Source organism: Urocampus carinirostris, chromosome 18, assembly GCF_059441175.1.
Source record: "Urocampus carinirostris isolate Australia breed hairy pipefish chromosome 18, RoL_Ucar_1.0, whole genome shotgun sequence".
NCBI lineage: Eukaryota > Metazoa > Chordata > Actinopteri > Syngnathiformes > Syngnathidae > Urocampus > Urocampus carinirostris.
The window spans coordinates 2,865,190-2,881,814 of NC_142366.1; the positions used below are offsets into that span (position 1 = coordinate 2,865,190).

The 16,625-nt window shown below is 40.3% G+C and overlaps 3 protein-coding genes and 1 pseudogene across 3 annotated transcripts in view; 3 read left to right on the forward strand and 1 right to left on the reverse strand.

Annotated features, from left to right (window-relative positions):
• Positions 1-12,756, forward strand: part of unm_hu7910 (un-named hu7910) — a 64,200-nt gene extending 51,444 nt beyond the window's left edge. The window contains exon 25 of the mRNA XM_088322133.1: positions 11,498-12,756. The gene's annotated coding sequence lies outside the window, so the exon portion shown is untranslated. The remainder of the gene's footprint in view (positions 1-11,497) is intronic.
• LOC148348024 (clavesin-1-like) lies at positions 124-15,020 on the reverse strand. Its single transcript, XM_088322136.1, has 8 exons — positions 14,686-15,020; positions 10,420-10,661; positions 9,857-10,027; positions 8,927-9,045; positions 7,088-7,262; positions 5,098-5,208; positions 4,808-5,022; positions 124-3,481 (listed from the first exon to the last, which is right to left on the reverse strand). The coding sequence occupies exons 2-8, from the start codon at positions 10,516-10,518 to the stop codon at positions 3,403-3,405; spliced, it is 969 nt and encodes a 322-aa protein (XP_088178262.1). The 5' UTR covers positions 10,519-10,661; positions 14,686-15,020; the 3' UTR covers positions 124-3,402.
• Positions 9,261-9,429, forward strand: LOC148348025 (U2 spliceosomal RNA; annotated as a pseudogene).
• Positions 15,021-15,151: 131 nt separating the features above from the next.
• The window catches only part of riok3 (RIO kinase 3 (yeast)), a 34,579-nt gene continuing 33,105 nt past the window's right edge, over positions 15,152-16,625 (forward strand). Inside the window, exon 1 of the mRNA XM_088322135.1 lies at positions 15,152-15,419. Within this exon, the coding sequence (XP_088178261.1) occupies positions 15,384-15,419 (36 nt within the window). The 5' untranslated portion in view covers positions 15,152-15,383. The remainder of the gene's footprint in view (positions 15,420-16,625) is intronic.

Below are 16,625 nucleotides of genomic sequence, written 5' to 3' on the forward strand. Positions count from 1 at the left end.
TTTGTTTTATGTAAAACGGGTGGTTCATTGTATTTTTAGATATATTAGAAAAAGAAAAAAAAGGTCAAACATTTCCCACCCATTTTACCCTCTACCACCCGCCAAATTAAAACAACACACAAGGAGGTGTAAATGTTTACTAGCTTACATTCTGCGCTAAATACATGAAGAGTGTAGCCCTGATGTTGAGTGCCGCCAAAATAAAAGCGAGGGACCACCTTTTTTTGGGCGCACTTAAATATTTCAACTATACAATCGAGCGAAACAATCCATAAAAACAATTTTGGCATTCAGTGTGTGTCAACAATACTTAATAGCGTGAAATGCAGCACTTTTTTCCTATTTTTTGCTAATTGACATGCGTGGATTTTTATTTTCTACCCATTACAACTGCAAACTCTGCCGCCTAGAATTCCTCCTCTCATGTTATTTAATTCATTTAATACTTAATTTTCTATCGATCTTTACGATTGCTTCACTAATACGTTGGCCCACATTTGAGGCGGCCATCCGAAGAAGCTAACGCAGGGGTCAACGACTTTTTTTTTTTTTTTCTAAACTGAGTTACTTTTTTGTTACGGATTAACTTCAAAGGCTTCTGGTTTGATATGTAGTGGGCAAATAAGTATTTACTCAACCACTAATTGTGCAAGGTCTCTCTCTTGAAAACATTACAGAGGCCTGTAATTGTCAACATGGGTAAACCTCAACCATGAGAGAGAATGGGCAGGGGGAAAAAAACAATTATCACATTGGGAAAAAAATTATTTAAAAATCAAACGAATTAGAGTGTAAAATAAGTATTTTGTCACCGACAATTAAGCAAGATTTCTGGCTGGCTAAGAGGTCCTCTAACAAGGTGTAACGAGGCTCCAGTCGTCCTGGTCCCTTTGCAGAAAAACAGACCCAAAGCAGGATGTTTCCACCCCATGCTTCACAGTGAGTATGGCATTCTTCGGATGCGATTCAGCATTCTTTCTCCTCCAAACACGAGAACCTGTGTTTCCACCCCAAAAAATTGTTTTGGTTTCATCTGACCATAACACACTCTCCCAGTCCTCTTCTGGGTCATCCAAATGCACTTTAGTGGACTGCAGACGGGCCTGAACGAAACTCCCCTCGTTACCTGTATTCATGGCACCTGTTTTAACATTTTATCGGTATAAAAGACACCTATCCACAACCTCAGTCAGTCACTATCCCAACTCCAATGTGGCCAAAACCAAAGAGCTGTACAAGGAAACAATTGTAGACCCTCGCCAGGCGGGAAAGAGTGTATCTGCAATAGATAACACGTGGAAATTAACTGTGAGCAATTCTTGGAAAATAGAAGACATACTAAACTACTGATAATCTCCATCCATCTGAGGCTCCATGCAAGAACATTGAAAATGAAGAGTGGCTGGGTCTTTCAGCATGACAATAATCCCACATAGCCAGGGGTGACTTTGTAAAAAGCATTTGCTGATCCTGTGGTGGTCTAGCCAGTTTCCAGATCTCAACCCCATTGAAAATCTTTGTAGGGCGTTTAAAGTCCGTGTTGCACCAAAGAAATCCACAAAACATCGCTGCTTTAGAGGAGATCTGCATAAAGGAATGGGCCGAAATACCAATAACAGTGTGAAAAGCTTGTGAAGAGTTGCAGAAAACGGCCTCCGTCATTGCCACATGTCAAAGTATTGAGATTGGCTTTTTTTATTGACCAAATATTTATTTCCCACTATGATTTGCATGTAAATTTTTTAATAATCAAACAATTTGATTTTCTGTTTTTTCCCCACAGCCTGTATCCCGTGGTTGAGGTTTACCAAGGTTTCCAAGTCCAGGCCTCCATAATATTTTTAAGTGGGAGAACTGACCTAATTTGTGATTTACTAAGTGCCAATTTGCCCTACTTTCTACATACTGACATGATACTTATTGCCTTATTAACATATTTTTCGTAGTGTAAGGTGCACCTAAAAACCAAAATTTGACAAGAAATTTGAAAGTGTGCCTTATAAGCCAGTATGCCTTGTATACCGCAAAATACAGTGGATAAGATTGGAAATTCATACAGTATTTTTACATGTGCATTGCTACATATTGTTTTACGACTGTGTTTGTGCTTTGATTGATCAATCAGATAAAATTGTTGAATACAATCGCAAAACATTAAATGCAAGAGGAATCAAACCCGGGGAGTAGTGCCAACATTTAATAACTAGACCCTAGTGGTTTGGATTACTCATGGTGCCAGAAAGAAATGATAAAGAATGTAGAAAACTGAAAGTGATCCAAAAATAAGTAAATGAATGCAAAAAAAAAAAAAAGCCGATGAGGGAAATAATCATCAAATACACCAAAGAGTAGTTTTCCCTGCCATGCTTTTTTGCATTTATATCATTTGTCTCTGGTACTGCGAATATATATACATATTTCACCAGTATTACTAGTGATCTAGATTTTTCGGTTTCTGTGCTCTCACCGCCGTGACCCATGTTCGATTCCCATCGCATACAATGTTTAGTAAATTTGGTCAGCGACAGTTCAATTGATCAATCATTGCACTAATATATACACTGTGGCTATTGAGTGGCCAGAGAATGAAGTGAAAAAGCGCTAGCTGCCTCAATCACAAAACCCAGCAATGGTTGCTTGCATGAGTAGCCGTGGAAGGCAAGTGACACTGAAGGACAAAGCCAGAGCAGCTACCAATAACAATAGCGAGCTATACCCCGTGGCTAATTGGCTATTGAGTGGATAGATAGGGAAACAGGGGGAAAAAAAGAGCCAGATTCCTGATACACATAACCGCAAGCGTATACATTGCGCAATGGAAAGAGTTGAGCTCTTACTGTAGTTTTAATCCAATGCCCCCTATAATCTAGTGCGCCTCGTATAAGAAATATTTATCACAATACTATGTGTTTTACTATGTTATCACCAGGGTACTTTAATTAGAAATAATTATGCCTTGAATAGGGCACTGAGTCGTTTCGTATATAAATTTAAGGCTAATTTCGCGAGTGATCTTTTTTCACAACCGGTCCGCGGGCTACATGAGGGCTTTCTCGTGCCCACTGGCTCGTATTGGTGACCCCTGCGCTAACAAGACAATCGAGATTGAGAAACGGTGATGTATCGGTGAAGGGATGTCGGGGTGTCGTCATGGCGACAACGCTGAGCAAACATTCATAAAAAAGTCACGCTAACCTTTTTTCTACATTCCTCGAAGCTAATAAGCGTGGGGGCATAAATGTTGAGATGGGTGTGATTTTTTTTTTGTGTGATTGTGTGTGTGCAACAAATACACACATTCAGGCTCAGAAACAGGAAGTATGAGTCAAAGTTCAGCCGGACAGAACGAAACGGAACATGTCAATATCCAGCGAGTGTGTGTCCTTGTGTTTGTCTTTGTTTTCAATCCAGGGCCAACAGCGGAGTGCTGGTCTCTCGGTCAGTAGGGCGAAGAGTAGCAGGATTGACCACTGACTGAGACCTGAAGCATAAAAAACGGCAAACTGAGTACAGTAGGCAGTAAATCATGGCTTTTGTCTAAAACTGAGGCAGGTAAATAAAGAATAAAAATAAATTTAAAAAAATGTAAATTTACCAAAATGAAAAAATATCCAACAATATTGAAGATGTCAGTAAAATATTTGAGAATTGAAAAACAGCATTGTTTTTTTTTTCTATATAGTGCATAAATGATTTCTGTAAAATTAAAAACAAAATATAAATGTAGGGTGTGCAGATTACGACTCAGGGGCCATTTATGGCCTAACGACTACTTTTTTTGCATGGAAATAATAAAATGTATATTCGTTCATAAAAAAAATTGTCTCACACATTATGTTTTCAAGATTCAATGAAATGTTAAAATATTTTTTTAGGAAAAGAAAAACCTTAAAGAAAAAAAAAGGAAACAAACTTGATTTTGGTTAATTTGTATTGAGCTGGCATTAAATTACTGCGTTTGTCTAAAACATCCATCCATTATCTGCACCGCTTATCCTCAGTAGGGTCGCGGGGATGCAGGAGCCCATCCCAGCTATCTTCGGGCAATGGGCAGGGGACACCCTGAACCGGTTGCCAGCCAGTCGCAAGGCACACAGAGACAGACAAGTCACTCGCTCATTCACACGTAGGGACAATTTGGACCGGCCAGTTAACCTGACATGCATGTTTTTGAAATATGGGAGGAAACCGGAGTGCCCGGAAGAAACCCACGCAAGCACAGGGAGAACATGCAAACTCCACACAAGAGGTTTGATTATGACCTCAGAACTGTGCCGCCATGCTGCCCTCATCTAAAACAAATATGTAAATTAAAATAATCATGTTTTTATATTGACCAAACATGGCTGTTACCATTTCTATAGTACAAATTGAATTACACAATAAATGTTTTTTTTTTAAATATATTAAAAAAAAAACTTGTTTTATCGACCAGTTTTATAGGATTTTGATTATTCTTCAATTGCCTGAACAGCCAAACCTTGCATTTGTTGTAATATTTTATTTAAAGTTTATTGGGAAATACAGTAGAGTGGCTAGTGACAAGGTGTAGCGTGCAGCCAAGTGGCTATTGAGTGGCTGGAGAATGAAACAGTGAAAAAAGTGCCAGATACCTGAATAGAAAAAAATCTGCAACGCTTGCTCGCATGAGGAGCTATGCAAGTGACGCTGAAGGGCTAAGGATCGAACTATAACAAAAGCAGCTAGCGGAAAGCTATAGCTCGCAGCCTAGTTGCTCTTATAGATGGCTAGAGAAAGAAAGAGTGTGGAAAAAAGATTCAAGATGTGATATTTGAAATACCCGGACCTCTTCATGAGCTCCTTGTCGCTGCCGTTCTGTCGTACATGCATGGCGTCATAGGTGAGCGTGTACTCAGTCTCGTCCATATAGTCGGGCCCCAGCAGGGTCCGGGCCCACATGCCCATATCGTAGGGCGGCAGGGTACCCCCGAACTCGGACGGCAAACACTCGGGCTGGATGAGCTGGTGCAGCGAGTTCAAGTTGTTGCCATGGAGAAAAATCTGCAGGAAAGAAGTAATTCAAGTTAGCTAGCTTGCAGGCAAGCGAGAATTGGTCGCTGATGGGTCACTAGTTACCCGTTTCCTGGTTTTGTCTTTGAGAAAAGGCTTGATGATGGTAAACATGGCGTGGATGTACCAGGGCTGGTTGACGAAATGGATGCCTCCGAAGCGGGCAGGGAAGCTGTCCTGAAGGGGGAACAGAGGAAGCACGTTTGGATAAATTGAATTGTTTTTTTTGTCTTTGTTTTGGGAGATACAGTAGAATAAATTAAATTGATTTGTCATTTTTATGATTATCAATGTGCTGAAACATTGTATTAAAGGATATTAGACATGGCACTCTAGGGTAAACATGCAATGGAGAATTTAAAGAGCAAAATAAGACAAATAGGCAAGAACATTTATAAGGTATTGCTTAGAGATTGGCCTAAGTTATGATTATAATAATAATACAATGAAAGAAATGGATACTTTTGTTAAAACGTAACACTTAATACAACTTCAACGAGATGGCAGCTACTCAGCAAATCGTTTAAAATAAAAAAAGATGAGTGAAGAAAATATACTTTAAAAACATTTTCTTGTTTTATATTATATATATATATATATATAGTGGTTAGCGCTTGTGCGGCACAGTTCATGTCATGGGAACCTGTCGTGGGTTCAAATCCAGCTCCAGACTTCCTGTGCGGAGTTTGTATGTTCTCCCCGTGCTTGCGTGGGTTTCCTCCGGGCACTCCGGTTTCCTCCCACGTTCCAAAAACATGCATTTCAGGTGAATTGGCAGGTCCAAATTGTCCCTAGGTGTGAATGAGCGAATGAGTTGTCTGTCCCTGTGTGCCCTGCGATTGGCTGGCAACCAGTCCAGGGTGTCCCCTGCCCACTGCCCGATGATTGCTGGGATGGGCTCCAGCATCCCCGTGACCCTACTGAGGATAAGCGGTGCAGCTGATGAGATGAGATATATAATAAATGTATGTAATAAATGTATAAAGTATAATTATTTATGTTTATATTGTTTTTTTCACTACATATTATGTTTGACTTTTTTCAGTTTATTACTTTTTGATATTTTTATTTTTACGCTATTTTTTGTATTGTTTTTTTTTACATTGAAATTTATATTGAACTTTTTGCTGTGTTTTTTACGATCCTTTTTTGGTTAATGTTTTTACACATTTTTTTAATTCCTGTTTAGATTTTTTTTTAATTACACTTTTTATTAAACTTTTTACAGTGTATTATTTAACTATTGAATTACTTTTTTTATCATTATCTTTATTGTGTTTTATATATCTTCTTTAATTCTTTTCTTACATTGAATATTTAACTTTTGACTGAGTAATTTTCACTTTTCCTATTTTCCTGGAATATTTTTTATTTTTTTCTACTGAACCTTTTGTATCGTATTTATTTTTTTAAGTACTCTTTTTTTTTTTTTTTTAGATGTTTATTTTTGTCTTAATTTTCATGCTGAATGGATTGCAGGTGGGCAGCGCGGCGGCGCAGTGGTTAGCGCGTGTGCGGAACAGTTCTGAGGTCCTGAGATCAAACCTTACTGTGTGGAGTTTACATGTTCTCTCCGTGCTTGCGCGGGCACTCCGGTTTCCTTCCACATTCCAAAAACATGCATGTTAGGTTAATTGGCCTAACCAAATTGTCCCTAGGTGTGAATGTGCAAGCGAATTGTCCGTCCCTGTGTGCCCTGCGATTGGCTGGCAACCAGTTCAGGGTGTCCCCTGCCCAGTGCCTGAAGACAGCTATGATAGGCTCCAGCACCCCCGCGACCCTACTGACGAAAGGCGGTGCAGATAATGGATAATAATGGTTTGCAGGTAGTGTTTTTTATTTCAATATATATGTTTTTTTTCATCCTAAATAATATATAAAAACATATATTCACAAACAAAAATATAGCTTTTTATATGGAAAAATCATGTTTTTAAATTGACTTTTTCATATTCAAAAAGTCAGTAATCCTCATTGATCCACTCTCTAGCACTGAGATAGCAGTGACTGTTTGCATCAATGAAGCTCCTCAAGGCACTCAAACAGGGTGTCTAACCTGCAGGCCTTCGATGGCCAATTTGAGGATGTTTGGCGTGAGCTTGGAGGCTTGCTTGAAGGAGAAGTTGCTCCAGTCGATTATAAGAACAAAGCCGTTGATCTGCAGCTCGGGTTTCTCGATCAGGACCTCCAACGAAAGGAGGATGGCCCTCAGGATGTCCGTGAAAGAATTCCTGAAAATGTCACAGTTTAGTGTTTCCCATATATAACAAGATTGCTCCCGCCAGAGTCTCATAAACTTGTATTAAGATATTTTTGAATATACAGTGAAAAAATAGGTATTTGAACACCCTGCTATTTGGCTATTGCTCCCACTTAGAAATCATGGGTCTGAATTTTTCATCGTAAGTGCATGTCCACTGTGAGAAACTAAAAAGGAAAATCCATGAATTACAATGCATGATTTTTTGTAACGATGTTTTTGTGTAATACAGCTGCAAATAAGTATTTAAACACCTGTGTATCATCTAAAATTCTGATTCTGAAAGACCTGTTAGTCCACCCATTAGAAGTCAATCTACACTCCATGTATCATTCTGAATCAGATGCACCCGTTTTAGGTGGTTAGCAGCATAAAGACACCTGTTCACCCCATACAACCAGTAAGACTGTCAGCAATTAAAAAAAAAAAAAGGTTCAGCACTGAGCGTCCTAATAGATTAGGCCTTTCAGATATTAGATAGAAGATTTGTGTTAAGTTTTGGTTGTTGATGGACCGCTGTGAGGGATGCAAGAACTAAGGTGGCGGTGTTCAAATACAAGGATGGCATTTATTAACAAAATCAGGACCAAAGTACCAAACAAACAAGTGGGCACAAACCACCTAAAATGTCCAAACAAGAATTCAAAAACAAACTTGACAAACGTCAACCTAGAAACAACAACTGAACTGGAAATGAAACATATGAGGATCAAATTACCATAAAAACTAGAAAACAAACCTGATGTGATAATGGAAACGAAATGACACAAAGGGGTTAGCAGACTAACTCAAAATGACTCTACAAAGTTAGCTGAACAAAAATGTATTTTTAAAGGGTTCAGGATATTTGGGCACAGGTGTGTCCAATTATCACACACGCCTTTTGAGGCCCTCTGGTGGTGGGAGCTATGCCAGACCGTAACAACTTAAGCTGACCTGCTAGGTTGCTTGCTTTCAGTCTCTTCTCATCTAAATGCACTCTTGCACATATAATTCAGTTTGAACAAGTTAAAACAATCTGGTCTCATATTGGGACAAAAATGAGGTTGAGCCCTCATTCTGCATGGGTAGGCGGCTAAGATAGTATAAGACTAGGCACTTTTTTAGAAAAGACAGACTTCTTCCACATCATGCTGAAAATGGCTGCAAAACTGTGTGTTTATGACATCTGTAAATAGTTAAAAGTGAATATGCATTCTCCTTGTTCTTATTTCTAATATGGCGAGCATTAGAGATAATATAACTTGGCTGAGGTTCTTGTCAAATCTTACAGTTATCTTACAAGATACATGTCCAGAGTCTTATCTCGTGTTTTAAACAATGCAAAAATGTAGCACTGCCAAGAAATTACAAAAATTTACTTGGAGCAGGAAAACGCTTTGGTGGTCAGGGCCTTTAAATGTAGGTCAAAAGTTGCGCGTTACAATAACCTCCTGTAAACCATCGAAGAAGAATCGACATCCTGTGTGACTTGTTTGCTGTGTCATTGCCTTTCATAACTAGCATATCTATGATTCACTTGTTTAGAAGGGTGCACATTCATCATCGATCTAGCATCTTAATTTTGCTTTAAAAATGCACCAGATTGATCCGGATGATTTTAAAATTTATACAATTTTATGTGGCGGGGCCAACCTGCTCTGGTCCCAGTTGGAGGCAAAAAGGATGAGGATCTTCCTGCCGTGTTGGTCCGGAGTCTCCAAGACACCTGGGAAGCCATCCATTAACGCTCGCTTGATGCCGGGGTCGTCCACCTGAAAGCAGTTTTTTAAAAAAGAGTTGACTACACCCAAAAAAAATCCTCAATCACTTAATTTTAAATGATTATTTTATTCAGGGGCAACATTCCCCGTGAGCTTCCACGGTTCTAAGCAATTACAAAAAAAGTCTGTAAAAGATAACGGTGAGCCACATCAATCCTAAGTGTGGCAACCAAATCATTAGCAAACATGGCTTTGATGCTAGGTCCTTAGCTTGGCCTTTTGGCTTTAATGTTAGGACCTTAACTTGGCCTTTTGTGGTGGATGGATCGTATACTATCTTTGATTTTTGCAATCCGGAGATGGAATAAGAGCTTGCTCTGTCCACTCCACGCACCGGCCCGGTATTGCAGTACCTCCGGGAACGGTGCATTCGCAATGATCGCAGCAAGGCTTTAGGGCTAGGACCTTAGCTTGGCCTTTTGGCTGAGAGTAAGTGTCCCGGCTCCTAGGCTTTGTAGCGTATTTTGAACTGACCGATAACGGATAATGGATAATGAATAACGAAGATAGAACAATAACCCTTAAAAACCCCAAACCCCCACATGTCCAAAACCTAAATCAAGTTGCATTTTGTTTAGCCTCCAGCAATGCTAAATTATTTTTTTCACATTTGAATGAATTGGATAATGTAAATGTTGCGGGGCCGTTTTTGCCACTTGCTGTCACTTGATGATGACATTATAGCAGCTCAGATGGAGAAGTGGGTTGTGATTCGCTTAGCCATTATACACCTGTGATGTCATTTCAGCAGGCAGCATGCTGCAAAATTTCCACCCCCTTGCAATAAAATATAAATTTGAACCTTGAAGCTCTGGAACATGTCCAGGTTCTGCTGCCGGAACTGGAAGTACTGCGCCAGCAGGCGAAAAGTTTCTGCGGGGTCGAACTTGCGGGCCCTCAGGAACCGGAGAATGAAGTCGTCATCTGTCCGCAGGAATCCGATGTCTGGACGGGTGACGATCATGTCGCGCACCTGGTGGGCAAAAGGTGGCAGGGGGGTTGGTAATGGCTCCAGTATGTGTAACCAATGTTCCTTTTGCGCTTCCATGTTTACAACAACTATGACATGAGATTTGGGGGTAAGAAAGGTCACGTAGTCTAGGAGATGATTAAAGTAAACCACACTTTTCTCTATATATTTAAAAGTCTTAGTGAAAGAAAAAATGATATGATAAAAAAAATAAAAAAAATTGTCAAGTCATGTTTATTTGTGTAGCCCTTAATCACAAAGAGTCTCAAAGGGCTGTATGTATGTATGTATGTATGTATGTATGTATGTATGTATGTATGTATGTATGTATGTATGTATGTGTGTGTGTGTGTTTATTTTTATTTTATTTATTTTAAAAACAAAAATGGGGGTACCTGTTGGATGTCCTGGTGTAGTGTGTTGGGGTTCTCGTTGAGCTCCAGCCGGGCCTTCTCGGTGGCGTCGGCGCTGAGGCCCGCCAGGAGCTGCGACATCTCGCCCTCGTTTTTCCTAATTTTCTCCGATGCTGCTCACGGCGCCCTCTTTCTGTGGCCTGTTGTCATGGCAGTGACCATCTTGACGTCATTATCGAGGGGTGTGGCTTGTTGAAGTTCAAAGGTCAGTCTGCACGGTGTTGCTAGTAGTTGGTGGGGGAAAAAATAGGTTTTTTATATATATATGGTGGGCAGCACGGCGACGCAGTGGTTAGCGCGTGTGCAGGCACAGTTCTGAGGTCTTGGGAACCTCCTGTGTGGGTTCAAATCCAGCTACCGGACTTCCTGTGCGGAGTTTGTATGTTCTCCCCGTGCTTGCGTGGGTTTCCTCCGGGCACTCCGGTTTCCCCCCCACATTCCAAAGACATGCATTTCAGGTGGATTGTCCGGTCCAAATTGTCCCTAGGTGTGGATGAGCGAGCGAGTTGTCTGTCCCTGTGTGCCCTGCGATTGGCTGGCAACCAGTTCAGGGTGTCCCCTGCCCACTGCCCGATGATTGCTGGGATGGGCTCCAGCAACCCTGCGACAATACTGAGGATAAGCGGTGCAGCTAATGAGATGAGATATATATATGTGTGTATATATATATATATATATATATATATATATATATATATATATATATATATATATATATATTCATTCATTAGCTGCACCGCTTATCCTCAGTAGGGTCGCGGGGGTGCTGGAGCCCATCCCAGCTATCATTGGGCAGTGGGCAGGGGGCACCCTGAACTGGTTGCTACCCAGTCGCAGGGCACACAAGGGACAGACAACTCACTCGCTCATCCACACCTTGGGACAATTTACAGAAAAAAAATGGTAGAAAAAAGGTCAAGACGAGAAAGTTTAAACCGTATATCTCCTATACTAGCTAACTTGCACTGGCTCCCCACTCCACTTAAGATGTGACTATAAGGTTGTCTTACTAACTTTCTCTTATCTCACTGATTTGATTTCCCCCTATATTTCTGCACAGAGGCTCCTTGTGACTCCAAGAGCCAAAAAGGAGACTGGAGGCTCGAGAGTGTTCTCCTCCGGGCCCCAGTGCTTTGGAATGCTCTGCCTCCAGAGATAAGATCTGCAACCTCAGTGAAAGTTTTTAAATCTAGACTTAAGACCCGCTACTATTCACAAGCTTATGATTGATGCCCACCTCATACTTTTATTTTCCTATCTTTTTTCGACTGCCTAGCTGTTGGTGATACGAGAGATAAGGACGATGTGAGATAAGTCAGCGAACCAGCGTCTGCACCTGAAGCATGTCAACGCATGCATCCACCAAACGGCAGAGATGAGAAGCTGCCTTGTTGCCGACATGGACTTTTTTTTTTAACAATTTTACAGGCTTGAGGCATTGTTGCTGACATGCACTTTCTAGAGAAATTTCAACATATTACCTATTGTTTTCTTTTATTGATGTTCACTATGATTTGTGCACTGTTACCCAATGCTAAATCTATCGCACCCTGGACATCCTGGAAGGGGGATTACCACTTGTGACGCCCCTCCTCAAGTTTTCTTATTTTCCTTGTGCTAAGGTTTTGAGTTTTTCCTTGCCAACATGTTGGTTTAAGATCAGGGGATGATGTTGTTGTAACCTGTGCAGTCCTTTGAGATATTTTGTGATTTAGAGCCATACAAATAAATGTGACTTGACTTGGTAGAAAATGGAAACTTCTGTATTTTAGGGTTATTATTAAAAAAAACAGCCAATATTATAGGATTTTTTTAATGACTCAATATTTTAGGATTTTAATTTATTATTTTAGGTTTACCGCATTTTCTGGAGAATAAGGGCACCATGCAGTGGTCAGCACATTCGCCTATTACGTGAAAGGTCCCCGTTTTGAGACGGGGTGGATAAATTTGTTGGGAGAGGGATAGCTGGCACCAAGCTGAACTTGCTCAAGACACACCTCATTAATTGGAGCTCCTATGACCATAGTGGTTAAGAGTTACTCCCACCTACCCCAAAAACCCTAAATTGGCCAGACATTTGAAAGTGCGTCTGATAATCCAATGCGCCTTATATACCGGAAAATATGTCAAGTCAAGTCAAGTCAAGTCAAGTCATTTTTATTTGTATAGCCCTTAATCACAAATAGTCTCAAAGGGCTTCACAAGTTATTACATATAAGAAGTTTAGGCTATTCATATGCTATAGAGTAAAAGTGAGTTTTAAGCTTAAATATGGTGGATAAAATTAGAAATGCAGTTACAATTGAATTATACTGCATATGGTAACTGTTCTGCATTTGAGAAACATATAAAGTGGTCTTCAAGTGATCTCTTGTGTTTATCATGTTAATTGTTTGTTGCTAAAATTAATTTTAGTGGTGAAGCCGTGTATCATAGTGCTAATTTATGTTCTATAGACTGAATATTTATTTTAAATGCACTTTTTGCAACCCTAGCTCTTACTGTAGTTGTAATTACATTCGCCTTATAGTCCAAAACACTTTTTGGGAGGTGTGCACCTTATAATACGGTGCACATTATAGTGCATAAAATACGGTATTTAAAAATATTGACCCAATATTTCAGGGTTGTTGTTTTTTGGGGGGAAGGTTCATTTGTGTTTTAAAATGAAATTAAGATTTTCTTTTAGATTTTATTTTTAATGACCCAATAGTTTACGACATTTATGTATATTTGTGTTTTATGATTAATTTAGATTGAGAAACAGTTTTTGAACCTTTTTTTATAATTACTTAAAAAAAATGACACGGTATTGTTTTTTTTTTAATAATTAGGAAAAGGCCTACCTCATCCATCTTAAAACATCTATCCATCTGTCCATTTATTAACTGCAAAACTCATCCTCATTGGGGTTGTGGGCGTGCTGGAACCCATTCTAGCTTTCTCCAGGCAGCGGGCATGGGACACCCTGAACCCAGCCAGTCGCAGGGCACACAGCGATAGAAAAATCGCTTGCTCATTCACACCTAGGGACAATTTGGACCAGCCAATTAACCTGACATATATGTTTTTGGAATGGGGTAGGAAAATCGGAGTTCCTGCAGGAAACCCACACAAGCACGGGAAGAACATGCAAATTCCGCACAGAAAGGCTGGTAGCTAGATTTGAACCTATGACCTCAGAACTTTGCTGCGATGTTTATTTTGTGGTAAAGTTAAACTTATTCTTTGAGACTATTTCATAAAAATAACCCCATATTTTAGGAAGCTTTTTCTTCTTATTTATTTTATTCATTTTAGGATTCGTTTTGAAAATCAATCAATATTTGGGATTTTTTAAGGAATAGTTAATGAAAATGGCTCATTATAAATAAATAAAAATAATATTCCTATATTACAATAACTCTAAGAATAGCCATAACTAATCCAACGAAAACTTGGTTGAAAAAAAACCTTTAAAACGGGCAGCACGGCGGCGCAGTGGTTAGCGCATGTGCGGCACAGTTCATGTCTTGGGAACCTCCTGCGTGGGTTCAAATCCAGCTTTGTATGTTCTCCCCGTGCTTGCGTGGGTTTCCCCCGGGCACTCCGGTTTCCTCCCACATTCCAAAAACATGCATTTCAGGTGAATTGGCCGGTCCAAATTGTCCCTAGGTGTGAATGAGCGAGTGAGTTGTCTGTCCCTGTGTGCCCTGCGATTGACTGGCAACCAGTTCAGGGTGTCCCCTGCCCACTGCCCGATGATTGCGGGGATGGGCTCCAGCACACCCGCGACCCTACTGAGGATAAGCGGTGTAGCTAATGAGATGAGATGAAAAACCTTTAAAACATATATTTTTTCTTTTTGTTTTTTTAAGGATTATTTAATTAAAAAATGTTTTTTTTTTTTTTTAATAAATAAAAATTTTAAAATACATACATGGGAATTGGACGTTGAAAATACGTCTTTTAGGGGGATAGATTTAGACAAGATAAACAAGACAAAAAATATTTTTTGGCCTAAATTTGATCCTCATTGAATGGGCTAAACACAAGCGAATTCCAGACGTCTATTTTGGGACTAAGTCTTAAGAAAATGATTTGCATTGTTTGTTAGCATAAAGCTAAGCAATTAATTAAAATGCCTGATTAATCTATAACGAAACCAATACTCAAATCCATGTCACTTGAATCTCATGTTTGTAATGTAAATGTGTACAAAAACATATGAATTATTTTAAACTGTAAATTAAGAAAATACATTACCGATTGGAGTTAAGTGTGTTTTTGGGTTGCAGCTGGTCCGAATGGCTCCGGCCCTCCTGAGCTGGTCCTGATGCTGAGGAGGTGGTCGGCCATCACACACAAAACAACCAAGAGGGGCACAGGGAGGGGGGGATCTAACACAATAAAAATGAGGGATAAATGGAATGAGTAAACTCCAATTTTCTCGGCGACGCACGATGTGAAGGTAATGCGCGGAGAAGACGTCAGATTTAGGATGCTCTGGTTCAGCGTCCTCTTCTTTAACACAGCACTTCCGACATATTTTACAATAAAGTACATGGTACTAAGAACAGTCCGAATTACACTTCAGTAAATCTTAATATTCCGCCAAAAAGCTGTTAAAATAGACGTAGTAGTGAGGGTGATTAAAAGAGAGAAGTAATCTCAGACAAGCTTGCTGATGTCATAGGACAACATTTTATTGCAGAATTAAAACATCTGAAGTGGTGTGACGCATTTCCGGTTCGTCCACGGATCTTTTTTTAGTCACAGCACGTCCAGTTCTTGTCCCTTTTCAACGCATTAATCGAAATCAACCCGTTTAAAGCGTCTCTTACGCGACACTGGGTGTTTTACAAATCTACATTTCATCGTTAATTTTAATAGGCTCTTTTTTAATCTTGTCACTGGTGTCAATTTTTGGCAATTTTGTCGTTAGCTATCTTTAAGATTAAATCATGGATCGAATTGGAGTCACAGCACACGAATCAAAGGTAAGATTGTATCTGTCTTTTATTGTGTAATGTGTATTGTGTAGCCTCTTGATAGGAAACTTTATAAGAACAAATTTTAGCCAACATGGCGGCTGTTCGTGACGTCACTTTTATATTTCCAATTTAACGTCGGAGGAGAAATTTTAATGAATGCCACACTTACGTAGACGAAATTTTAATTATTTGAATTAGAAAGATAAAGTGTTCTAAATTATTTATTTTTCTTTTTAATTGTCGACCATTGACAGTTGGTAGTTCCGTTGTGTTTAGTCATAGTGTACGTCACAAGGGGCGTGGTCAGTGCGCGACATGCCCACTCATGTTCCCTGTGTTGATAAAAAAAAAATCATCCATAATAGTCAAAATTGAAGTTTCCCATTTTATTAAGGTCCTACTGGGCGGACAGTCTAGCGCAAAGGGGTCAAACTCATTTTAGCTGGGTGCCACATGGTAGAAAAAACACTCTTGCGGTGGCTGGATTAGTAGATTAAGGAGAAAGAGAGGGAAAAAGGGGGAGAACAAGATAGTGAGAAAGTGAGCGAGAAAGTAGTCGAAAGAAAATAAGAGATTCATAAGGGAGAGAAAAACGGACAGAAAAATAGCCACAAGTCACACCCACAAAGCAAGGTAAACGAGAACAGGCGTGTCATGCAAAAAAAAGTGCGCCCTTGTAGCGAGCAGACACGGGAGTCGTAGGCGGAGTGTCAAACAGAGGTGCCAACGAAAGCTGCTTTAATGACATTTAAACTTGCAATAACAAAACAAACACCAGAGTGGCTCGAGCCGGCCGAATCAAGAGTCCCCCTAGGAACTCGCTAACTAAACAATGGTTCCGTGGGTGAATTATGTAAAACCCACTACACAAGCCCCCCCAGAATTCACCCATAGTCAAAGTCTCTGTGCCTGGTTGGGACACTGACCCGGCCACTTCGGGTACAAGGAGCTGGAACAGCGGGGGGTGAGAGCTTGTGGACTCAGTTGGAGAGCCCACAGGTGCTGGGGGCGGAGGGTCTGAGTGGGTACCCACGGGGCCGGAGGGTCGTGCCGCAGGAGGACGGTCGCGCCGTGGGGCTTGGGCCAGTTCCAATGGCTTGGACATATCCATGTGGGCAGGCTTAACCCTGTCCACGGAGACAGTCTCTGGCCTACCACCAATGTCCACGACCATGGTCTTGTCACCATGCTGCAGGACCTTAAACGGTCCAT